This window comes from Alosa pseudoharengus, unplaced genomic scaffold, assembly GCF_046254945.1.
Source record: "Alosa pseudoharengus isolate Yale_2024_CS ecotype anadromous, Long Island Sound unplaced genomic scaffold, YU_APseudo_1.1 YU_APseudo_1.1_scf_15, whole genome shotgun sequence".
In the NCBI taxonomy this organism is placed as follows: domain Eukaryota; kingdom Metazoa; phylum Chordata; class Actinopteri; order Clupeiformes; family Clupeidae; genus Alosa; species Alosa pseudoharengus.
This window is the reverse complement of record NW_027468620.1, coordinates 6,115,285-6,140,633: the sequence shown is the minus strand read 5'-3', so window position 1 is coordinate 6,140,633 and position 25,349 is coordinate 6,115,285. Positions and strand designations below refer to the sequence as shown.

The 25,349-nt window shown below is 44.4% G+C and overlaps 1 protein-coding gene across 3 annotated transcripts; it reads left to right on the top strand.

The window, feature by feature from the left end:
* LOC143124075 (ubiquitin thioesterase ZRANB1-like) lies at positions 1-23,469 on the top strand. 3 transcript variants are annotated; one of them, XM_076285360.1, is made up of 11 exons: positions 1-332; positions 1,700-1,798; positions 2,922-4,219; positions 8,772-8,959; positions 10,097-10,250; positions 12,835-12,906; positions 13,909-14,107; positions 16,209-16,329; positions 16,821-16,950; positions 20,313-20,542; positions 21,420-23,469. In XM_076285360.1, exons 3-11 carry the CDS (start codon positions 3,007-3,009, stop codon positions 21,636-21,638), a joined length of 2,526 nt encoding a protein of 841 aa, XP_076141475.1. In that variant the 5' UTR covers positions 1-332; positions 1,700-1,798; positions 2,922-3,006; the 3' UTR covers positions 21,639-23,469. The 3 variants fall into 3 exon arrangements, with proteins under 3 accessions (XP_076141475.1, XP_076141477.1, XP_076141474.1); XM_076285362.1 differs by lacking the exon at positions 1,700-1,798 and having other exon boundaries at positions 8,772-8,854; XM_076285359.1 differs by lacking the exon at positions 1,700-1,798.
* Positions 23,470-25,349: the final 1,880 nt, after the last annotated feature.

Here is a 25,349-nt window from a genome sequence, read left to right as displayed (position 1 = left end):
TTTTGGCTTTTCCCGTTTCCCCATCGCCGCCATTAGACTTAGACAGCTCGGCGGTCAGAGATGGGGATTAAAATAATTTAAACCACAGAAACACGGCCTTGAATACTGTCTATTTGGGCTACAATGTACGGCTATCGCCGAACTGGGAAGTGCGGAGGAAACGTAAATATGGTGCTGTTAGAGAAATGAGGGTGTAGGGGGAACTCGGTGTGGGACTGGACAGGGTTGGTGCGGATTGGGTTGCATTCGGAAAAGGCTGTAAGGCCAGAGGAACATATCGGTGCTGCAAAGGACTTGTGGTTGCAAAGAGAAGAGTACATAAACAGGAAAAGGTAAGTCCAGTGTTCCAATCAATTATTTATACCAAGTTAGCTACCGAGCGATAATCTCTGGTATTGACAGGTATTTAAAACAGTCCACAGTGCAACCTTCTTCGGTCCACATCATTTTCCATTTTCATGGTTAGATTAGGCTAAGTGTTTTGTAGTCTGCACTTTTCATGCACGGAACAGGAAAAACACGACAGAACTGTGACAAATAGCGCGCCGAGATAATTAGAAGAGACCCTGCAGCGATAGGAATAGCTAACTTACTTGAAGCACCACGCATTACCTAAGCAGATAGATCGCATGATTACCTGTCGCTCGTTCCCAAGTGGAGGTGCCCTCATCATTGGAGTTTCTTCACGCAACCGCCTGGTATGCACTGGCCCTGTTGTTATTTTAATCGCGTTGCTATCCGTAGTTGGCAGTGGTTGTCTTTCACCATTGTGTTGAATTTCGAGCAAGGGGTCGACTAAACTTTATGGTCTTCGTTGTAATGTCCCCAAGTAACGTAAGCTGCCCAGGGCAGACCACCAGTGGAAGTTGTAATTGCTAACAGTGATCGGCTACATGGAGATAGCCTACAACCATGTGAGTGAGGCGTGTGCTTCCCAGTTGTTTTGAAACACTCTACATTCCATCTTTGCAGCCAAATCAATTATTACGTTTCTCTCATGTTCGCTAGTCTGGTTAATAGTTTGTGACCACAGTGCACTACTAATTGAAATCATGTATCGTCCATAATTGCTGTAATCGTTAGATTAAAAAAAAAGTATTTGGCAGCAGGCAGGTAAGAGCCTGCAATTGTGTTCATCGTCCTCTCTACCCCTCTTCCTCCGTAGTGCGAGCATTTACAAGGAATTTTTGAATGTTTCATAACCAGTTGAGTTCCCTGGAATACATAACCTATAGCAATACACCTATGCAACTTTATCTGAAAAGAAGGACTTACAAAAAACTTTGATCAACATACCTGTTGAAACAGACCAGTAAAGGAATGCATTAATTGCTGCCTTTGCATTAATAACATACCAGATTTATGCAAAGGTCTGTGATAGGTCACCCAGAACATGATCTGTATGTGATTGAGAAAAGAGGGTAATTTCTAGACCCATACCCCTTTCCTGTTTTTCAAAAATAGTAGTAGTAATACACTATAATAGCTGGTTATTTGATCTTTCTATAAACTCAGTTTTATTGTTGGACAGCAGCCTATTCTGATGTGCCATGGCAACTTTGTGTGTGTGTGTGTGTGTGTGTGTGTGTGTGTGTGTGTGTGTGTGTGTGTGTGTGTGTGTGTCGTTTTGGGGGGCATGTTGTAGCCTTCAGCCGATGTTGGCTTTGGGTTTTACTGTCCTCTGTTGTGTTGTGCTCAGGTGGGTTGCAGCTGGAGTTGCAGGACAAGAAACTTGGTCCATTCTGGCTCCTTTCTCACTGCGACTGCGATTCTGTGACTTGAAGCACATTAGTGCCAGGTCAATACTGCCCGCCTTTGTTCTAGAGTGTGTGTGTGTGTGTTTTTGTTTGTTTGTTTTGTGTTGTTCACTCAATTGGAAACACTTTCAGGAAAGATCCTGTCATGGTGCAGCAGCTGTGATTTTGGAACCGCACAGTAGGTCTAGATGTGTGTTTTCTTTTTTTGTGTGTATGTAAACACTGTTATTGTGTTATTTGGGCCCACCCTACCGCCACTGGGTAACAAGAGTAGCCACTGGAGCAGACGAGGATATATGACCTATGCCTCACACTTTGCTTTTAATATTGCTAAATATAAGCTTTACAATGATGTGTTGTGTGAAGATAACAGGATTATGAACTGAGTTGTGTGCCTTTGGTGTTTCGCTAAGGGGACCACAGTGCACATGATTAATTTCAAAGGCATTCTGATGGCATTTTAAGAGCCCAATGAACTGTTTTACTTAGAATTAATAGACCTTGGCCTACTTACTCTTGGAGTGTAGTAAAGATCAAATGAAGTGATGCAGTTGTTTTATCTTTTGCAACAAGGCAGTATTTTTCATTATAATCTTGGCTATCATCATTAATCTGTGAGTGTCTGGTTTTGTTTGAACAGAATGTAAGTAATCCACCTGTGTGTTTTTCTGATGTGTGCAATCAGTCAGTGTATATGGCCCCAGTTGGTCTTGTTTTATTGTGGTGTGTGTGCGTGTGCGTGTGTGCGTGTGCGTGTGCGTGTGCGTGTGCGTGTGCGTGTGTGCGTGTGCGTGTGTGCGTGTGCGTGTGCGTGTGCGTGTGCGTGTGCGTGTGTGTGTGTGTGTGTGTGTGTGTGTGTGTGTGTGTGTGTGTGTGTACACAATTAGGCCCATCTCTTCTATGACAAGTTTTTCATGCACCATTGGCTATAATTGCCATATAATACTGTTGATATGTTAATGCATTCCAATGATCCCACAGTGCTTACTGACTGATTCACCCACTCCTCTGAACGCTATTCCTGCAAGTTGGGGATGATCTGTATGAGTGATTAAGTAATGCATAGTATCCTAATGCTTTAATTTAATAAGGAATATGAGTGTAGTACACCATGCCCATTTCCCTTGTATTGGCTAATTGTTTTGTTTACTCTCCCCCCTGCAGTGTGTGAGCGTGTGTGTGTGTGTGGCCAGTGTGATCTCCTGCCGCGGGGAAGGGGAAAGTGGTGCGAGGCGGCGCCGGAGCGAGGATGAGCGAGTCGGCCGTCAAGTGGGCGTGTGAGTACTGCACCTACGAGAACTGGCCGTCCGCTATCAAGTGCACCATGTGCCGTGCCCAGAGGCCGGGGGGTCCCATCATCACCGAGGAGCCCTACAAGATCAGCCCGGCACTGGACGCCGGTCACTCGCCCGCCTGGGACCCGCCTGCGCTGGTCGGAGTGGGCTCTACCACGACGGGCACCACGCAGGGCGGAGGAGGCTCCAGCCTGCTCATTTGCCCGGACTCCAGCGCTCGTCCGCGGGTGCGTTTGGCCGACGAGGCTCCCGAGAGCATCACCAAGTGGTCTTGCCACATGTGCACCTACCTAAACTGGCCTCGCGCCATTCGCTGCACGCAGTGTCTCAGTAACAGGCACCACCACCAGCAGCAGCAGCAGCAGCAGGGAGGCGCTCAGTCTCCTCCACCCCCTCCACCTCCAGCGCCCCGGGCCAGAAGTCCCGGTGAGACGCCTCAGACCTCCAGCACGCCCGGCGTCCCTCCCCAGCAGCAACCCCTGCAACAGAGGATCTCCCCAGTCCCCTCCGCCATCGCCACCACCATCGCCACCACCACCGCCCCCACGACCACCACTACGCCCCAACAGCCCCCACAAACGCCAGACCCATGCGAGGAGCGCAACGACCGCAACCGGATCAACGCCACGCAGCACCACCACCACCACCACCCCCCCGGCGGCACTGGCCAGCACTGGCCCTGTGCCGCCTGCACTTACGAGAACTGGCCCAAGAGCCGCCGCTGTGCCATGTGCGACCACCCACGGCCCAACCACCTCACGCCACCCTCCGGGGGCTCCCCCGAGCCCAGCGAGCCTGGCAGCGGTGGAGTCGGCGTTGGCACCACGGGCATCGGCGGCACCGCAGGCACCCCCCTTTCGGCCCTCAGCCCGCCACCGCTGACGACCTCCTCGCCCACGGTCAACGAGCAGGACCGCGAGCGCTGGCGGATAGGTGGCGGCGTGGGCTGCAGCGGCAGTGGGTCCGGCGGCACCAGGCGGGCCTCGCCGCCATCCTCGGGCCGAACGCCGGAGCCTGAGCTGCGGACGATGGAGTTCCAGCGCATCGAGCTGGCGGCCGGCGGGGTAGGGGTGGGCAGCGAGGAGCAGGAGGTTGACTTTAAAAAACTCAAACAGATCAGGAACCGCATGAGGAGGACAGACTGGCTCTTCCTCAACGCCTGCGCAGGTATGTAGACCTGGGCTGCAGCTAGAATGATTATTCTCAAAATCAATTCATCTGTCCATTATTTTCTCAATTGATTGATTCATTGTTTGGTCTACAAAATGTCAATCGCGAAAAAAGTGTCGGTCAGTGTAACAAAGCCTAAGTCAACCGAAGTTTATGACATCTAATCGATAAATCTATTAATTGTTGCAGCACTAATGTGGACCAAGCTAAAATATGATCGTTGTTAGCTATTGCTGAATGCTGTAGTCATTTCTACTTGTTAGATTAACAGGCAGATTTGAGTCCTGCTAATGGACCCCTGATAATGAGAGTATATTTACTGGGAAATCTATGCTGTTCCATGATTGGTAGCCTAGAACAGTGGTTTTCAAAGTGGGGGCCGCGAGGGGGTGCCAGGGGGGCCTCAGCAAGTTGAAAGGAAAAATAAAAGCAACAAATACATTTGAAAATGTTTAAATATATCCTACCTGTTACTGAGGGTTGTTATACAATGCCATTATAATAATTTGTTGCATATCTGAACATTATATTTTCCATGATAATGACTGGGATTAATAGTAGAGCTATTAGATAGCTCTCATATAGCAGAGAGCCCCAAATGCAATTTTTACACACTGTATGCTCCATTGACCTCTCCAGAATAAGTCCCGCCTCCGTAACTTCCGTATCCATCCAACTTCCGGGCGTGGATTGTCTATGGGAAATAACATGGCGTTTCGAAATATCATACCGGTAAAACATCTGTAGGTAGCGAAGTAGAAAAAAATGGTGGGCAGATTGGCTTACACACTTCTGCCATCTAGTTTCCACTGGATTTTTTGATTGTCGGTGCCGTTTAAGTAGTATAGTCAGATAGATAGATAGATAGATACTTGATCCTCAAGGGGAAATTTAAGTAGTCTATAGTATACTACTTAAACAACACCGACAATCAAAAAATCCAGTGGAAACTAGATGGCAGAAGTGTGTAGGCCAATCTGCCCACCAGCTTTTTCTACTTTGTCACTTACAGAGTTTGACAGGTACGATCTTTCAAAACGCCATGTTATTTCCTATAGACATTTGACGACCGAAGGTTGGATGGATACGGAAGTTAGGAAGCGGGACTTATTCTGGAGAGGTCTATTGTGAAGTGCTTGTGGCTAAAATAATTATTAGGATTAGCTTAATGTATTTTTACATTTGCCGTAGTATTGTCGATGGGTTTAATAACACATCAAGGGGGTCCTTGGCCAAAACCTAGTGGTATTTGGGGGGCCTTGTTGTGGAAAAGTTTGGGAACCACTGGCCTAGCGCAAAGTTAGTTTGGGGTCTCTTTTTAGTGTTTTATGCTGTGCTATTGTAACACACTAACAGACACCTCTGCAGACTAGATATTGTGCTAATCTTACACATGTTTGTGTGTGTGACTACTGAGAGATACTCTGTGTTTGTAGGCATTGGGGCTGAAGTGTGTGACCGGGCGTTTGTTTTGGTGTGTTCCCTAGTGATGTTCTGTTTATATAAGTTATGAATGTGATGTGTGTTGTCTGCAGTTGCTCCCCTGTGTGACATTTGGTTACTATGTGTGTGTGTGTGTGTGTGTGTGTGCGCGCGCACGCACGCTTCACAAGTGTCTGGGTCAAAGGTACATTCCCTGTGTTGTTATTTGAAATTTTTATAAACTAAAATGAAATTGACACCTTTAATTATGAGATGGTTGATATCAACAACTTATTGTCCACATACTTAAGGTTGCCCAATGCTTTTCCAATGCTTTTCAGTGGACCTATTTGTTTTATAGAGAAGCAACCGTTTAGCCTAGCTGATCAAGCTCAAGGTTGTGCTTGATACCATATCATGACAGTGGCTTCAATGATTCGGCGGTGACTAGTTGGTCTTAATCCTTCACTGGCCTTCAGATTACTAAATGCACAAACATTAACATGGAAAGATTAGTGTTGTTGGCTGTATCTGTATGCACCGGAGACACACACTATAGTGGTGGACCTGGAGTCCAACATGCACATACAGTACATACACACACATGGCTGTCCTTCTTGAGTAGCCCTAGTATGTATTGGAGCTTAGGCAACGGCCGGCATGTAGATAAAAATAACAGTCCCGTGCACACGATGGAAATAAACAAGCATGCCGGACCAATGTGTATGTAGCCTACGTGTTTGTGCACTTGGGACACACCGGAAGAATGGCCCGTCTCTTTGGTGTGTAGCTATGTTATTCATGAACACACACACCCACAGTTCGTAGAGACATGCTATCTAGAAATACTGTTTTTTTTTTAAGTAGAGGCGACTGCTGAGTAATCCTGTTTAATCTACCTCTCTCTACTGCTCACTGTCACTAAGGATACTCAGTGTACACACACACACACACACACACACACACACACACACACTCTTATGCTGCAGGGGAACATTCTGCAAAGCACTGCGAGTTCCGCTTCACCTGAAGGGTGAGGGAGAGAGAAAGAGAGATATTTTGACTTGTCTGTTTGACCACACAACCAAAGAAGCAGCCCCGATCGCTTGCTCTGGTGATTCTGCTTAAGAGCTCCCAAGCCTGCTAACTCATTCTCTGTTTATCATTACAGAGCTCAGACTTCTCCACATACTGCAAAGGCACAGAGGCTCTCTCTCTCTCTCTCTCTCTCTCTCTCTCTCTCTCTCTCTCTCTCTCTCTCTCTCTCTCTCTCTCTCTCTCTCTCTCTCTCTCTCTCTCTCTCTCTCTCTCTCTCTCTCTCTCTCTCTCTCTCTCTCTCTCTCTCTCTCTCTCTCTCTCTCTCTCTCTCTCTCTGTGTGTGTGTGTGGTGTCTGCATTGTGGCAAACTAGCATTTCCCAAGAGGAATGAGGCCTGCAAATTGCCTTCCTTCATTTTTCTTCCTGACGAGCCGTTTGTTAAAACCTCTGTCATAAGAGATGAATGTTACCTTTGTTCACCTATAGTAAAAAGAAAGGTTGTGCACTTACAGACACTGCTGCTATAAGCACTGATCAATGGATGGGAACTAAGTGCCCCGTATGTGTCCCATATCTCAGCATATGAACATGCCTAAAGTAGATCCTGACAGAAGATTTTTTATTAGTATCATCAGATTATGAATTTTCTCCAACTTAATCAAAGGCTGGTGAGGTAGATAGGCAAAGTCTAAATAAAGTAGCGCACAGATATGATTCTGTCTATAATGTGGTTATAACTGGGCTTCCCACCAAGCTCTCATCATAGCCAGGGCTGTTTGGTCTCCCTGATGTTCATAGTTTGTGTTGACCATTTCACTAGCGGTGTGTCTACTAGTTCTACGTTTATGACAGTTTTTACCCCAAGGTTGAGGCTGCTTAGAAACTTCCACTTAATACACAAGGAGTTGAACTAGCTTGTGATGCTAGCTTGTGAACACAGCTCTGGTAGTGTGTCATTGTAAGATGTGGCTACTGTAATGGTGACCGAAGCTCTGTGTTAGTCAGCCATACAGTCACTCTTGACTGGGCAAGTTTCTGTCTGTGGAAAACCCATCAGCGGTCACTACGGCAAGAGTGAGGTCAGACAGACTTGACCTCTGCTATGACAGAAGAAGATACAAGAAGAAAGCCATGGCATGGCTTGTGTCAGATCAAAGACTAGACTGTTAATGACTGTGTGTGTGTGTGTGTGTGTGTGTGTGTGTGTGTGTGTGTGTGTGTGTGTGTGTGTGTGTGTGTGTGTGTGTGTGTGTGTGTGTGTGGAAAGAGCAGACAGGCCCACAGTTTAGCTTAGTAGGGTTGGGCGGGTAGGAAGGAGAAATGCAGACTGGGGGTTTGGCATAAGGCCACACACGTCAGACCTGACAGACACACACACACACTTCACTGCTCTGAGATAGAGGGCAAAGAAATCCTCAGTTAGACCTTCTCATAAACACATAGCCTACAGTTGCACAGAAACACACACTCATAAACGCGAACACTAACCTCTTTTGTTTGTGTCTCCACATTTCTGGAGTTTTTGGTAAATGCAGGCCATTGTGCCTTGCTGTGGTGGGGGAACAATGACAGGCAGTATTGTACTGTGACATTAAGCTGTGCAGAGAAGGCACTTCCAGAACTATAGAAACCACCACTGGAACCTTTCAGAGCCCTGTTCCTGTAGAACACTGTAGACACCTGTCTGTCTGTCTGTCTGACTGTTTGCCATTCACTGTCCTGGGCGGAAGCTGCTGCTAGAAGCTGTCAGTGTTTTGTGGTTCAGGTTTGGAGAGGCACGTCCCCCTAGCTTTGTTCTGTGACAGAGAGACCGATGCAGAGCCTGGACTCCACAGGGCTGACGAGAGGAATTCAATAGACTTTTGTGTGTGTGTGGCATGACTCATAAGTGCTTGGTCCACTGTATGAAATCGATGCCTAAGAGAAGAGCTTTTTATTTAAAGTCTCTTTGGCCCAATGTGTCTAAGTTTTTATTAAAGTACTAAGCTGAAGAACGCACTAACCCTAGTGTCTGTGTACCTGTCATGGCTGTAGTAAGACACACGTCAACATCCACACCATGTGACCCAGGCTGCTCTTTGCTCATTAGGGGTCGTGGAAGGGGACCTGGCAGCGGTGGAGGCCTACAAGTCGTCGGGCGGAGACATTGCTCGTCAGCTGACCGCAGACGAGGTACGCCTGCTGAACCGATCGTCCGCCTTTGACGCTGGCTTCACACTGGTGCACTTGGCCATCCGCTTCCAGAGGCAGGATATGCTGGCTGTCCTCCTCACAGAGGTGAGAGGGCAACCGCAATGGCACATGGGAAATGGAGTTATGTTGTCCTCCTATGCATGTTGTTCAAAGAATAGGATTTCTACACATCCAGTAGGATGTTCAAAGAATAGGTTTTCTACACAAAGTAGGTTAATCTTATTTCATTCCAAGAGAAGCAGAGTTTATAGAGGTAAACAACTCTGCTACTGGTGGATAAGTTACTTCTGTAGCTGTCTATTTGTACAGGAAGTTCTGTTATATGACCTCACCGCATTTACCTTTGCAAATGTTTCCGCAAGCTTACCCCTACTGGTCCATTAGCTAATTGCCCACTTCTACCTGTTGGACTGAAGAGGTTGCTCGGTGTATTCTCATTGTTAGCTGGGCAGGATCAAAGATTACACTCTTTTGTTTACTGTGCAACCTGAGTCTGAAAAAATAAATAATTAAGTGTATTAAAGGTAATTAAAAGTAAATCAATTCTGATGGGCAAAGTCTTAAGTCTTACTAAAGCTAATTTAATAATAGCTGAGCAAAAATCAATTAGCTAATTTAACACTATGGGCAAGACCTTTACTGCAAACATTGATGAGTCAGCACAATGCTCCAAAAATAAACTTCAGCAATAAAGGATAGCACTCAAAGTTATTTAAAAAATAAAATAAATATTATTTATATATATATATATATATAATACAATTTATAATATAATATATAAAATAAAAAAAATTAAAATTATAAAATAAAATAAAATAAAAATAAGTACTCCGGCACGGTACAAGTGAACCGTGGCCAGTGTGAGTACGCCCTAAGTCTAATATGGTATGGTGACCAGCAGCTTAGGATCACCATTGAAATTGAGTACTGTGGATGGACATATCTGGTTTGGCAAACTCCTTGTCAAACTAAAGGAGAAGTAATGGAAGTGTCTCTCTCTCTCTCTGTGTGTGTGTGTGTGTGTGTGTGTGTGTGTGTGTGTGTGTGTGTGTGTGTGTGTGTGTGTGTGTGTGTGTGTGTGTGTGTGTGTGTGTGTGTGTGTGTGTGTGTGTGTGTGTGTGTGTGTGTGTGTGTGTGTGTGTGTGTGTGTGCATGTCTGTTTTTTGTGTGTGTGTGTCTGCATTCGTGCCTGTGTGTATGTGTATCTCTGTGTGTGTGTAGGTGTCTCAGCAGGCGGTGAAGTGCATCCCGGCCATGGTGTGCCCTGAGCTCACAGAGCAGATCCGCAGGGAGGTAGCTGCCTCTCTGCACCAGCGCAAGGGAGACTTCTCCTGCTACTTCCTCACGGACCTAATCACCTTTACACTACCAGCAGGTCAGCCCCGGACACACACACACACACACAAACACACACCTAGTAGATTGTCACACCTCACTCTCACCACTCTTCAGTTCCTCAGTGTGACTCCAGTAGCACCACAGTGTTAGGCACTCCCTCATTCCCATTGGTGTAGTCCCCACAACACTTACTCACACAACACTCACTCGCTCACACACAGACACACTCACAACACTCCTAACACTCACTCGCTCACACACACACACACACTCACTCACTCGCATACACACGCACTCACAACCAGAGGTGGGAGTAAGTCACACATGTGCAAGTCACAAGCAAGTCTCAAGTCTTAACCTTCAAGTCTCAAGCAAGTCCAAGTCATTTTTGTGACAGTCAAGTCAAGTCATAGCTTGGGTCAAGCAAGTCAAGTCAAGTCATAGCCAAATCATACAAATTCATGATGATTTACCCATGTTTTCATTTTAAAATAAGCTACAATAGGCTAGTTATGAACTGCTGGAGTTTTATTTGTAACAAACAAATAGACATTGCATACATTCATGCTACATACATCTGAACGGTTTATAGAATAAGATGAAATGTATACGAATATAAATAAATGTATTTCAAGTAGACCTATTATAAAATAGCTTATTATTGTTTCAATATGCCTCAAATATTAGGTAAGCTACATCAAATCAGGAAAATATATTCAAACAGTTCAAGTTACACCTGTCCTGACCTGTCACATCTCCAGGGACCCAATAATGTTGAAAAAGTGAACTAATCAATCAATCAAACGTTGCCGCCGAAGTCACTGCCAAACGTTGACAAGCGCGACAGCACAATGGGTTTTAGGAGGGTTTAGGACCATCAATGCTAGATCATATTATACATAAGCCTAACGTGAAGTAAGCTAATTTTCTATGCTGATTGCTGGCAGTTAGATAGGCCTACTTATTGTTGTTACTACTAGGCTGTAGCGTATGGAACAGGGACGTGTTTAAGAGGGAGGGAGAAAGAGAGGCGCTTAGCCTACTTTAGGTTACATTGGCAACATTTTCGCTAGCATATCAAGATTAAACTTAGACAAGAACATTTTTAACTTTGCCATTTCACACATTTTAACCTAATATGGTGTTAATTAAAAAGCATAATAGATTCAAAGCCAACTCTTAACATGCCTCAAATTTGACATTAGGTTTCTAACACGACTAACTTCTGACGGATGAAAATCAACGTGGTGGTGGATATGTCGCGAATTTGCGCACTTGCAGACTGTTGTTTATTTCTCCTTTGAGTTGTCTCAGTCTGTCTCATTTGATCTGGCACTTGCTGTTGGTCTGTCGAGTCACTTGGTAACAATGACCGGTTCGCTCGCGTGACGCATGCTACAGCACCTAAGCAGATTTTCTAAAATCGTAAAGTTAACTTCTTAATATCTATGAAAAAATAAAAAGTCACAACACTCACTCACACACACACACACACGCACACGCACACGCACACGCACACACACCACTTTCCCACTCTGTGACTCCAGTAGCACCACAGTGGGAGGCACTCCCCCATTCCCTCTGGTGTAGTCCACTCCCAGTGTCTAAGGTCACTCAGTCAAAGTTCACAGCATATTTGCCCTTCTCAAAATGTGTTAGTGGAACAACATTATAAATACCAGGTTTATAAACACATTTCTTATATTAATCCAACTACAGTCCATGAAGGGGAGTAGATATTCCCTACTATTCTGTGTTTGTGTATGTGCATGTGTGCGTCTGTTTTTACTGAGTCACTAGGTTGTAGACTAGCCAGCATGTTTTCTGCAATGTTAAGTATTTCAGCTTACACATTCCTTGGTTTCCTGCCAGTGTGGCTCAGAGACTTGGCGTTTGTGTGTGTCTGTGTGTCTGTGTGTCTGTCTGTGTGTGTGTGTGTGTGCGTGTGTGTGTGTGTGTGTGTGTGCGTGTGTGTGCGTGTGTGTGCGTGTGTGTGCGTGTGTGTGCGTGTGTGTGCGTGTGTGTGCGTGTGTGTGTGTGTGTGTGTGTGTGTGAGGCTGGATCTTGTCTGGTGATCTAAGCAGAACCCTAAAGCCTAAACGATGTGGGACAACGCAGGTTTTTGACTAACGCGGACTAGCACATGTTTGTCATGAAGCAATCCTACAGGGAGGGACCCTGATGGATTCTGGGGCCCAGGAGGCTCCATTACAACCACTGCTTTCAACTGGCCAGGGCTTAAAACGGATTTAAGAGGGCTGGTTGGAATTCTTTTTCTTGGCCCAGAACGCTAGTCTTTTGAGTCTGTCTGGGATTTTTGGTGTGCAGTACTATTCCCTGCTGTGGTTCTATAATGGTAATGCCCACCTCAATTCAATTCAGTTTAATTCAAGAATTGTTTTTTTGGCATTATTCAGTGAAGCAGTGTTGCCAAAGCAAACATATTTCAACACAACAATACAAACAGATACAATCTCTTTGAGATTGAGTCTCTCTCTGCCTCCCTCTCTCTCTCTCTGTCTCACAAACACACACACACACACACACACACACACACACACACACACATACTCACTCTGTCTCACTTTCTCTCACTCTCACTCTCTCCTCTGTTTCGGCAGACATCGAAGACCTTCCCCCTACGATCCAGGAGAAGCTGTTTGATGAGGTGCTGGACCGCGACGTACAGAGAGGTGAGAAGTACAATGAAACCCGCCCTAGTCATCACCAGCAGACCAGTCCCCTGGACCTGTCTTGTTCTGCTGTACACTAGCACCTCTACATTTTGCACTGGTACTGTCTATTCTGTTAGTCTGCTGCTATACACTAGCATCTATACATCTTGCGTTGGCCCTCTCCTATTCTGTTAGCCTGCTGCTATACACTAGCATCTATACATCTTGCACTGGAAGTGTCCTATTCTGTTAGCCTGCTGCTATACACTAGCATCTATACATCTTGCACTGGAAGTGTCCTATTCTGTTAGCCTGCTGCTATACACTAGCACCCTTACATCTTGCACTGACACTTCTTTCAGACGGGAGCTCACGTTATGTGGTTGTGTAAACAGGAGACTTTAATAGTCCCTGCTGAGAGGCTTATCAGCTCCGTGTTCATGAAGCAGCTGCGATGGACACTTCTCTGATGCAAACTGGAACTGCGTGTATGTGTCCTCTCTACAGGCTCAATCATCAAAGCGTTTCTCAGTGGGGACGAGGCCCCAAAGCTTACCTGTTCTCTGCCTGGTCATATTATTTACTGTTTCATTTGGATGTCACTTATCCAAAGGGACTTAATATGTTAGCTATTACATGGGCCAGCTGCAGAGCAATTCAGGATTAAGTGTCTTGCTTAGGGGCATAACGGTGGTAGTCGGGAATCAAACCCACATCTTTTCTGGCTACTGCATGCAAGGCCAACTCTTTAGCCACTACCCTACCACTGCCCCCATTATCTGTGACTTAGCTCTCACAAGGCTCCAGCACCTACCACACCCCCAGCTTGCATCAGACACAGTCCTCGTTGCTTCATTGGCAACTACTTCAATTTCTCTGAGGGGCTGTTTACTGGATGAACTATTTGTTGAGTTAAGTTGATCTGAAGTGAACCGAGTCGAGTCATCCAGACGTCTGATGCAGTGTCTGTCTGTCTCCCCCTTTTTTGGTGTCCTGATGTGCCCGTGGGTCCTGATGCAGAGTTGGAGGAGGAGTCACCCATCATTAACTGGTCGATCGAGCTGGGCACGCGGTTGGACAGCCGGCTGTATGCACTGTGGAACCGCACGGCGGGGGACTGTCTGCTGGACTCGGTGCTGCAGGCCACCTGGGGCATCTACGACAAGGACTCGGTGCTGCGCAAGACACTACACGACAGCCTGCATGACTGCTCACACTGGTGAGGACACACACACACACACACACACACACACACACACACACACACACACACACACACACACACACAAAACACTACATGACAACCTGCAGGACTGCTCACATTGGTGAGGACACACACACACACACACACACACACACACACACACACACACAAAGAAAACATGACACACCAGCTTGCAGTCTTGGACTGTCTATCTATGTGTCTGGCTTTCTTTTCCTTCTTTGTTTTCACTAGGCTGTACACAGACACGCACTCTGGACCGTCTGGTAGCTTTGTGTAAGCAACAGAGTGCAAGGTAGTATAATTATCTTACGCTTTCTATTGTAAGGGTTAAGGCTCAGGTTGTGTTCTATAATTATGTGCTGTTGCCTTCTATTTGAACTCATGATCCTTTTACAGGAGCCACAGAAAGAATAAGCATTACTTAAGATTCAGATGAGCAACTTATGTTCATCTACTTATCCATTTAGTATTCATTTAGTCTTAAAACCGTTTCTTTCCAATCATGGTTACATCAAACTTGCATAAGACTACATAACCAGTTAACTTTTGGTCATGTAGGCCTATGCAAGTGAAGTTTGACAAAACATGAGGTTGACTGAAACAAATTGCAATGTGCAATCACTAAATGTAGAGCAGAGAAACATAAGTCACACATAACGGCTCAGCCACAAAACTTGCTTACCAACACTGAGCATACTACAGGTACATCAAAACAACTCAACTGCAACTGCTAAGACAACATGTACACCAGTGAACCGAAAGTTGGCTTGACTGCATAAGCGTGTCTTCAAGCAAACACGCCGAGGTATTCCTAAACTAGCGTGACCACATTTTCTGTTCTGTTCATTTTGTGACTAGTGCACTCCTCTGTCCTTGAGGTTGTGTAGCTGTCGAGCAAGAAGCCTGACGTCTGGATCACATTTACTGGATTCTCGCCAGTCATAGACATCATAAGAGATGTCCCAGGCAGCTCTGAATAGAATAGAATAGACTAGAATAGAATAGAATATGCTTTTATGGTTACTATTGAAAATCTATCTATCTATCTATCTAGACAGTTTGATAATTATAAGTTGATCATCTGTCTTTGCTTCTTCTCATGGGGTTAGTGAAGACCAGCTAGGTAAAGAGTACCCAGGCGGTGTCCCTCATGCCTTGTCCACACAAACTTGTCCTGTATGGTTTTGCCTTCATTGTAGAAAACAGACCTTTTGCAAACCGCTTTCCATGGGGAAGATTTTCAGAAACTGTTTTCAGTGTTGACGCATAGACAGGGAAAAACTTGGCTTGTAAATTCAGTGTCAAACATTATCTCCCTTGTTTAAACTGTTTTTCAGGCTCCTGATTGGCCCACTTGGCTATAAAGGCCATGTTAGGGTGCTAACACTGGCTGTTTGGCATGCTCTTGCGTTTTCTTCGACACATTTTTTATTTTTTTGTGTAAATAATGGAGGAGGGAAACCCTTTTTAAAAACAACCCATCTACGGGTGGACCAGATCTCAACCAGATGACATCCTTGTAATGTCTCATGCAAAGTAACTGTGTGTGTGTGTGTGTGTGTTCAAACATTATTTTCCATACAGTCGGACAGCTTATCCTCCATGCGAGTGTCCGACTGTGGCGTAGCATTGAGTGCCCGCTGTCCACACTCAATCTGTTAAACATGCTGTTCTGTTCTGTCATATCACGTTCAAAATGGCAGAACAATGCAAGTGGCAGAAATAAAATAGCACTGTGTCACGTTGCGCTCACTCATGGCATTCCAATTGAACATCATGTAATCAAACTAATTTTGTCACTAGGACACATGCAGTTAGGACACAGTGTGACACCACAGGAGCTACTTGTGGTACTGACCGTTCCCCTTCTAGTATTTCGTCCCTGAGCGTGCACCCCTCATGAGCGGGGGAGAGAACACTGAGTTAGCCTTCACCCCCTCAGCAGGGTACCAACTGTGGGCTCACATGGATCACCCACAGCCATCTTGAGCTGCACTCAGCTGACATAGCAGTCATGGAATCTCGCTGGTTGTGCTGTGTGTTGTGGTTGTTAACTGGATCCCGGTGTTGTCTCTTGTGTTGTGTGTTTGTTCAGGTTCTACACGCGGTGGAAGGAATGGGAGTCGTGGTACTCGCAAAGCTTTGGACTACACTTCTCACTACGGGAGGAACAGTGGCAGGAGGACTGGGCTTTCATCCTCTCACTGGCCAGTCAGGTAACACCACACACACACACACACACACACACACACACTCAGTTATTACACAAGGGCAGTACAGCATTTGAGTGTAATGGAGGGTGGCAAATGTGTTCCATAGATTGCTGACCATGTCCGTCTATGAATTATGTACGACCCAATTATGTGTGCTGTACATCAAGGCCAGAGAGAGAGCCTGTATTTGCGGGACAGCACAGCGGAACATGTCTGTAAGGGCGTTGGGCCAGAACTCTCCCTCTGGCTGGAACACTGACCTTAATGGCCATAATTAAGCTCTACAATGAAGCCCATAGAGAGAGTGTGTGCTGTGTGCTCTTTACATACAATCGCTACCAGTCCAGTCACCAATCACAAGCCAGGCATACTAAACATATTACACGTTATTATAATCAATATTGATATGGTAAAATGTCCTCCTTCAACTAATTCTTGTCTGCTGTCTCCTGCCCCCCACCCTCCCACCCCCTCTCTCTCTCTGTGACCTGCAGCCTGGGGCGAGTCTGGAGCAGACACACATATTCGTCCTTGCACACATTCTCCGCAGGCCTATTATAGTCTACGGTGTGAAGTACTACAAGAGTTTCCGTGGCGAAACGCTCGGCTACACGCGTTTCCAAGGTGAGTCTCCACAATAAAGCACGCACAAGGTGCTCGTTTCCCAGGTGAATCGGCACACTAATCACATCAGTATTCTCCCTACGCACACACAAGAGAAATTCAGCCCCAGTTGGTATTTTTGGACTTACATGATGGAGATTCACATTCATTTGGGATTTGGATGGGGACTTGTATTCATTTATGACAGACTTTTCGGTCACACGTCATTTGGATGATCCCCTGTAGACTATGTACAGATGCTCAGATTGTAAACAAACTATCTATAGACCCTTCCGTTATCAGCATCATAGTTGGCCCCACAAGGCTTCCGTTTTAACATTTCATATGTTATCTTAATGCAGAGGAAGTAGATTGGGAACCAAATAGAACGTTCAAGCATTGTTTTTGTTTTTATTGTTGAAAGGGTCTATTATTCACGGTTAAGGTTCTCAATAAACCATCAGTCAAGTCTCTTATTATGACCGCCGTGCAGCGAAGAAATTTCCGTCAATGATTCCCGGGACACTGAAAGACCGGGGTACACGAAACTTGGTGGGCATGTAACCCCACATGGATAGCATGGAACTGTAGCCCCCCCGCTGGACTGGACCCCCCGAAAGGAGGGTAGGACAGACACAGTTCTCTGTGAATATCTTGAGAACTGTAGGGACTAGGATGACCATTTTATTAAGTATGTTTGCCTCCAGGGGTCATGTTAACCCATTTCATGTGCACACATGTGCACAAACAGATACACACACACACACACATACATTCACAGTAATCATACGTATGACACATACTCACACAGTAGACATATGTACGCTTGCATGCACAGGCACATACGCAGGCACATACGCAGGCACACACACAAGCACGCACACACACACACACACACACCCACACACATAACATAAACATGTACATCCACACATGCACACAATTCAAGAATTTCTCAGAATTATGAACAGGCAAGATGGAGGTGGGGTTGTATAAAATGAATTTTACATGTGAAATCTATGAAGTAATCATGTTTTGGTACTTGTTGTCTAGCAGATATCAGTGAGAATTGAGTGTGGATAATGCAATTTAGTGAGACAGTTAGAATCATATAGGCCAGCGGTTCCCAAACTTTTCCCCCCGCGTACCACCGCCTACATTCCGACTCGGCTCGCGTACCCCCACCATCCAACACATAAACACATAAAAACGTAACGCATTCTATAATGCCCACCCCCCCCCCCCCCATCCACATACAATATCTTATAATAGGCCTACAGCAACGCCTGACAAGGATGTATTCGTTTGGACAACATTAGGCTATACAGCCTAGAAAGGCTAAACTTAGGCTACCTTTAGTTTGTTAAATGTAAAGCCTAGCTTAATGTTACCTTTCTTGCCCATCTGAAATAACTCCTAGCTTTGCTCCTTCCCTCCTTTCTGTTTTTGTTGTTTTCAAAAACCTGTTATATCCGCAAAACTTTCCCCCCACGGACCATCCAACGCTTTCAAAAGTAATGCATTCTATTAGCTATTCCAGGCGTCATGTTGAATAAGCTGCCCTTTTTTTGATGAACACATACAGAGTTTATAAATGATATCCTTTAATTTCATGTTTCCATATCATTATGACCTGATTCGAAATTATGTATTTATTCATTAATTAATTACAAAAGATTTAAAATTTTCACACCTGTCCGCCATAGCCCTTTTCATCTCGCGTACCCCCTAGAAGCAGCTCGCGTACCACCGGGGGTACGCGTACCACAGTTTGGGAATCCCTGATATAGGCCTTTCAGCGTGATTTATTTTTGTGGAAAAAATGTGCTGGACTGGGCGGCGGTCATATTTTGTACCGCTCTGCGGTACATCTAGTTAAGGAAAGTGTTAACTGACTTTTCTCCAAAATAAGCTTATAGTCAGATGAAGGTATGCTTTTTGCCAGGATAAATAAACTGGTTAAGTAGAATTCAAGGTTTATTTGACATGAACATTGCATATTAATGAACTTCAAATATAAAATCACAGGAGGATCCCACGCACTCCTACAGCACACACTGCTAGACATGCAGACAGATGGAGGAATGGAGATCTGACTGAATTGAATAGAATAGAATATAGTAAAGGAAAGGCAGGGTTGGCATTGCTTGAATAGAATGAGATGTGGGAAGAGTTTTAAGGTCATGAGTCTCACAGTTGGTTTGTAGATTCATGGACTTGGATGTAGTGTGTGTGTGAGCAGTATGTGTTCGAGAAGACTTCATGATGAATTCACTGTTTGAACACGTGTTTGCCATTACAAACCAAAACAGAGATGCATAGGGAAAGGAGTGCGTGTGTGTGCGCGCGCGTCTGTGTCTGGCCGTGTGTGCATGTGTGTACGAGCGTGTGTATATATATATATATATATATATATGTGCGTGCGTGTGTGTGTGTGTGTGTATACTTATATGTGTGAGTGAGAGTGAGCGTGAGCATGTGTTTTGTGTGTGTGTGGGCTTGTGCATATGTGTATGTACAGTATATGCGTGCGTGCGTGGTCTTTGGTCTGTTTTTGATTTGAGCCGTGGAGGGTGTGGCTCGCGTGAAGGACTACAGTAACAAGCAGAGCACAGATGAAGGCCTCGATGATGGAGAAGAAATCAATAGCGTATGTTTGGGAGAAGAGGAAGAGGGAGGTGGAGTGAGAAGAGAGGAAGCTCGTTCTCACTCAGCACAGTGGCACAGACAATGGGCAGAAGGACGGATTGAGCATTCACACCCCAGTTCTCAAATATGCTTTAAATCATATGATGCATTGCCAAAGCGTTCACAGGAATAATATGATTATTCTATATAATTCTATAATAATAACTTAGCCCTGTTGCTAGTGAAAATAAATCAGCGAGGAAAAAAATAATTTTTTGGAGTGCGACCAATCCTTGATTTGATATTGAAGTTTCCTGGATCACGCACCTACAGAGAACAAACGAGAGAGTGTGGTGTTTGCAAAAAAAGCAAAACAGGAATAATAATAAAAAAAAAAACATATACTAACTCTCCCTCTCTCTCTCAGTCAGTCCATGTGCCTCTCTTTTCTCTGCTCTGCTCTCTGTCTATGTTTTGCTCTCTCAGTCTCTCTCCCTGACTCTCTTGGCCCTTTAGCTCTCATAGCATTCTTTAGACTGATGACATTTAGTCAACTTTTAGTTCATTCACTGTTCTACTATATTTCTGGTGTTTTGGGTCTTATTTGTTATTTACATGAAATTAGCAATGTATGAATTGTGATAGGTAAATAAACTTGTGTGTGTGTGTGTGTGTGTGTGTGTGTGTGTGTGTGTGTGTGTGTGTGTGTGTGTGTGTGTGTGTGTGTGTGTGTGTGTGTGTGTGTGTGTGTGTAGGGGTGTATTTGCCTCTGCTATGGGAGCAGGGCTTCTGTTGGAAGAGCCCCATTGCATTGGGTTACACGCGCGGGCACTTCTCTGCACTTGTTGCCATGGAGAACGACGGCTACGACAATCGCGGCGCGGGCGCCAACCTCAACACAGACGACGACGTGACGGTCACCTTCCTGCCTCTGGTGGATAGCGAGAGGAAGCTCCTGCACATCCACTTCCTGTCCGCACAAGAGGTGAGGCGACATGACACGCTGACCAGTGTGATTTGTTTCAGTGTGTTTAAAGCAAGTGTGTGTGTGAGTGAGTGACCACCATGTCTTACTCAAAGACTAAAGCCTATTTTATGCTTCTGCGTCGAATCGATGGCGTACCCCCGCGGACCCCTCTCCGGGCCCTCCGTTGTAGCTCGACGTGCACCTCCAAAAAATAGTAACTTCACGTCTAGGTGACGCAGACCGCAAGGACTGTGATTGGTCAACTCGTCCTTTGTGTTGATAGTCGGTGTTTCAAGCAGCCTACTGTGGGGAGTTAGCAACATGCTAGTTCACTGACTTTTAGTCTCCCACCTGATGTATTAATTGGCTCAACTGGACTTAAACCCTTTGCAGCAGTCAACTGCATACCTCTGCTGTCATATATTGTCCTGCAGCTTGGAATGCTGCTAGAAAACTTGCTGAACATGGAGCTAGTGCTAAAGACCTGATTGGTCTTCTTTCATGAAGAGCAGTTGCTTTCTAGCCATGAGAAGCTATGACCATTCAGACCCTGACACACCTAGGAATCTCACAATGCAAACAGCGTGTGTTGCGTGCTTATCAGTAGAGCCGTACATTTTTTAATTTTCACTGATTTAAAAAGGTAGATAAATGTGCCCTTGGTAGATAATTCCATTGATCAGAAGCACGTTTGCACAATTTTCTGTAAAAGGGATCAGTTGGACCCTAAACACACATTTTTGTATTTGAAGTTGTTTTATAGTAGGAGGCTCATTTCGAAATCTATGTCCTGATTGTGTGTGTGTGTGTGTGTGTGTGTGTGTGTGTGTGTGTGTGTGTGTGTGTGTGTGTGTGTGTGTGTGTGTGTGTGTGTGTGTGTGTGTGTGTCTCTCAGATGGGGAATGAGGAGCAGCAGGAGCGTCTCCTGCGTGAGTGGCTGGACTGCTGTGTGACGGAGGGCGGTGTGTTGGTGGCACTCCAGAAGAGCTCGCGCCGCCGCAACCACCCGCTCGTCACCCAGATGCTGGAGAAGTGGTTGGACGGCTACCGGCAGCTCCGCCCCTGCCCCACCCTCTCCGACGGCGAGGACGAGGATGACGACGACGATGAGTGAAGAAGACGAGGAAGATCTGAGTGAATCTGCCCTTTCTCAACAACAATGACAAAAATGACAGAGAAAAGCCTGCCTCTCTCTCCTTACATAAACACTCTTACACAGACATACATACACACAAACACAACCTAAATAGCATCCTAAAAACCAGAGACTGTTGACAACCTCTTCTTTGCTGCAGAGCAGGGTATGGGATGGTCTGATAAATAAAGGATTCTAGTTTATGAATGCTAACAAACTTTCTAGAGTTTTCTGTCTCTCTCTTTTCCCAACGTGAAATCTTTACCCATAAACGTAGTGCATGTGGCTGTTATAAAAAGAAGTAAGGATTATACCAGCATTTTAAGCAAAAGCAAAATGACAAAACCTTTATACTGGTTTATAATGGACAGTTACAAAGCACATTTTCAATTATTTTATATCATTTTCTGGTCAAAACATAATTGGCTTTTCTAGAAGGGGAGGATAACTGAAGTGTACATGATGTCTTTGGGCCATCAAGAAGTTGAGTGGAGATTGTAAAGTATAGGGACTTCATAAAACACAGTGCACATTCATCACAAATAAGATTTATATAAATAGCACCTCAAGTAAATATAATTTATCTTTTTTTTTAAAGGGGACAAACTCCTCTTTAACCCTGAATCCTTCAGGGTTGAGCTTCAGTCATCTATTTGATCCTGTATGTTTACTTTACAATTTCAAGTTTTGTTTGTTTGTGAGATTTTCAGTGAAAAAAGGAAATTGCATTATTTCTTTCTTTTTGTGTGTGTGTGTCTGTGTGATTTTTGTTCTCGTTCTTATTGAAGAATTTTTACAGATGCCTACCTGCTGGAAGGACAGAAACATGCTTGTAAGCATCTGTTAGAGTTTACCTGAGTTTGTGTCTATCAAGTACCTCATGTGGATGCTAAAATTTGGTGCTTTTACTTTGAAGAGGAAGGAATGTGGGGCTCTGTACAACACTAGTGTCCGTTAGGTCTTGGAGCTTCACTCTTGTCTGTAGCCATTCACACACATTTCCTGCAGGTCCTGTTATTTCTTGTAAATCACCAAGGTAACTGTTTCTTTGTGATGTCTGTTGCATTTCTGTCCACTTGTCAGACATTTCCCACATGTGTTTAAAGTATTTAAAGGTGCAATTTGTTGCTTCTGTTGTCGAAAGAAAAAAATGGTAGTTTGTTTACACCTACAGCCAATGAAAAGAATGTTTTGCAGACCTTCTGTGCACTCTGTAAAGCTTGTTTTTTTTTTGTTTCTTTTCTGTTTTGTACTCTGTATTTGCATTTGTTTGGCTCAAAGTTTGGTCCCTTGTAAATGAATGCATAAAACATTGCCTGAAACAGGAAAACAGATTTCATTCATAGAGTGCATTGAAGATGTCAAAACTGTTTTCGACAACGCAAAACACATATTACTCTTTTAAACATTTGGGAAAACTAACGTATTTTGAAATCTATTTCAGATATCTGAATGGGTCATGTTTTAAGAACTACTACAAACACGTGGCCAGTATGTCTGTCTTGTGTGGTTTGTTTTGTTCTTTTTATCTTTTTTTGTTTTCTTTTGTTTTTTGCTTATGACTGGTTTTAAACTGTCTTGTGTGATGGGTGTACGTTAAACACTTAATTTTAACCAAAGTGATCATTAACCCAGGTTTGTGGGACATTTGCTGTGAGATAGACCCTCTTTGTTTCTCTTTGCCATGGATCACAGTACTGTTTTTCAGCCCTCCCTGATTGTGTGTGTGTGTGTGTGTGTGTGTGTGTGTGTGTGTGTGTGTGTGTGTGTGTGTGTGTGTGTGTGTGTGTGTGTGTGTGTGTGTGTGTGTGTGTGTGTGTGTGTGTGTGTGTGTGTGTGTGTGTGTGTGTGTGTGTGTGTGTGTGTGTGTGTGTGTGTGTGTGTGTGTGTGTGTGTGTGTGTGTCCCTTTCTAGTCAAACAGTTATATGGACATCACTCGTGTTTCTGCTTTGTATGTATGCAATAGATGCTCTTGTGACTATGATGGTATTTGGGATTAGATAAACGGTGGACCTTGTTGGACAGGAGCATAAAACGAGGACACGACTTATCAGGAAAAAAAAAGAAAGGCAAAATGTTTTTGAATGTCCACTTCTAAAGCCTCTATAAACCTTTATCAGAGACCATGTAGCGTGTTTGTGGTCTTTCTTCAGTCCCTCTCTCTTTAAGACCCAGGGGGCAGCTCCTGAAGCTGGGTATGTCCACACAACAGAATGAAACACGAGTGGAAAACATGAGAGCTGTAGTAAAGGTAAAATATAACTTTTTCTTTTCTTACATGTACATAAGTAGGAGAGCAACTTGCAATACGATACAGTTACAACATTTTGCCCAAGATAATAATACTACGACAACACAGCCATAAATTCTAAGAAAATCATCTAATGATACAAAAATACTCCTAAAAAGGCAAAAAGCAGGAATTGTATTTATTCCAACACTACTATGACCCCTAATGCTGTCTGCCATTTTCTCCCTTCTTGTTCATCACAACTTACCTTGATTAATTTCACAAACTCTTAACAAAAGTCAAGATGTAGTGTCTTGTCAGTTGAATGGGCAGAGGAATCTGTATTATGAAATGGATATCTCTGGCAATAGGATGCATCACAAGCATCTGGCGATATGATATTATGATAGGCTACTGATATACCGGTAGGCTACTGTCCTAATCCTTACAGAAGCACCACATGATCTGGAATGGTGCTGTGGTGGCCTGAAGACCAGGAAGGAAATTAGACAAGCATGTTAAAGGTATCAGACCATCTCCCAGCAGCTTGATGTTCCGGTGACTACAGTTGCACATATTATTAACAAGTGCATGACGTTTCCAATGCCGTGGATGCAAGAGGAAAATTGGCCCCAAGCTGAACAGAAGGATAGTACAAATTGGAAGCAAATCGAAAACTTTAAAGGGGAACTCCAAGGTCAAGGTACATCATTGTCTGATCTCACCATCAGTCACTTCTGGACAACAGAGGATCCGCTGTTGAAAGAAAAACAACAAAGTCAAACTGAAAGCTTAAATGTATATTGTGAGGTCACTATTTTTCCTTATGACTGATGAGACCAAGCTGGATGCTTTTGGGAAGTCAATCATCCCCCTGTTCACAGATGAAAAAGTGTTCTCTGTTCAAGAAAAGAACACAATACATTTTTTTTTTTTTTTGTAAATGGAGGAGACTTGGAGATGTTTTGTTCCTGCTGTGTCTGGCCCATGGTTCTCTGTTATATTTAACATTTAGCTGACGCTTTTATTCAAAATTTTAGACAGCAATTGCAGGGGCCAGATCCTGGAGCAACTTGGGGTTAAAGGCACACTATGCAAGATTTTCACCTTTATGAAGCCAATTTGATGGTAAACAAACTTGTAATAGGCAAGTCGTTCACAGCTATACAGCATAGATGTAGCGAGTCGCTACCGAGAAAACCAGCCATCTAAATACAGTAGGCTACATGTAAATAAATCATTAAAATACAGGGTGCATAAGTATTCATACCCTTATGTTAAATTCCCATAGAAGCAGGCAGATTTTTATTTTTAAAGGCCAGTTATTTCATGGATCCAGGCTGCTATACATCCTGATAAAGTTCCTTTGGAATTAAAATAACCCCACATCATCACACGCCCTTTAACATACCTAGAGATTGGGATGGTTTTATTTCAGTTAGCCTAATAGCTGGTTTGA

Excerpts from the sequence above, each read along its gene's own strand:
- LOC143124075 (XM_076285359.1), top strand. The coding sequence starts at position 3,007 with ATGAGCGAGTCGGCCGTCAAGTGGGCGTGTGAGTACTGCACCTACGAG. Across the intron at positions 4,220-8,771 it reads CTTCCTCAACGCCTGCGCAG|GGGTCGTGGAAGGGGACCTG; the intron begins GTATGTAGACCT and ends TTTGCTCATTAG. Across the intron at positions 10,251-12,834 it reads CACCTTTACACTACCAGCAG|ACATCGAAGACCTTCCCCCT; the intron begins GTCAGCCCCGGA and ends CTGTTTCGGCAG.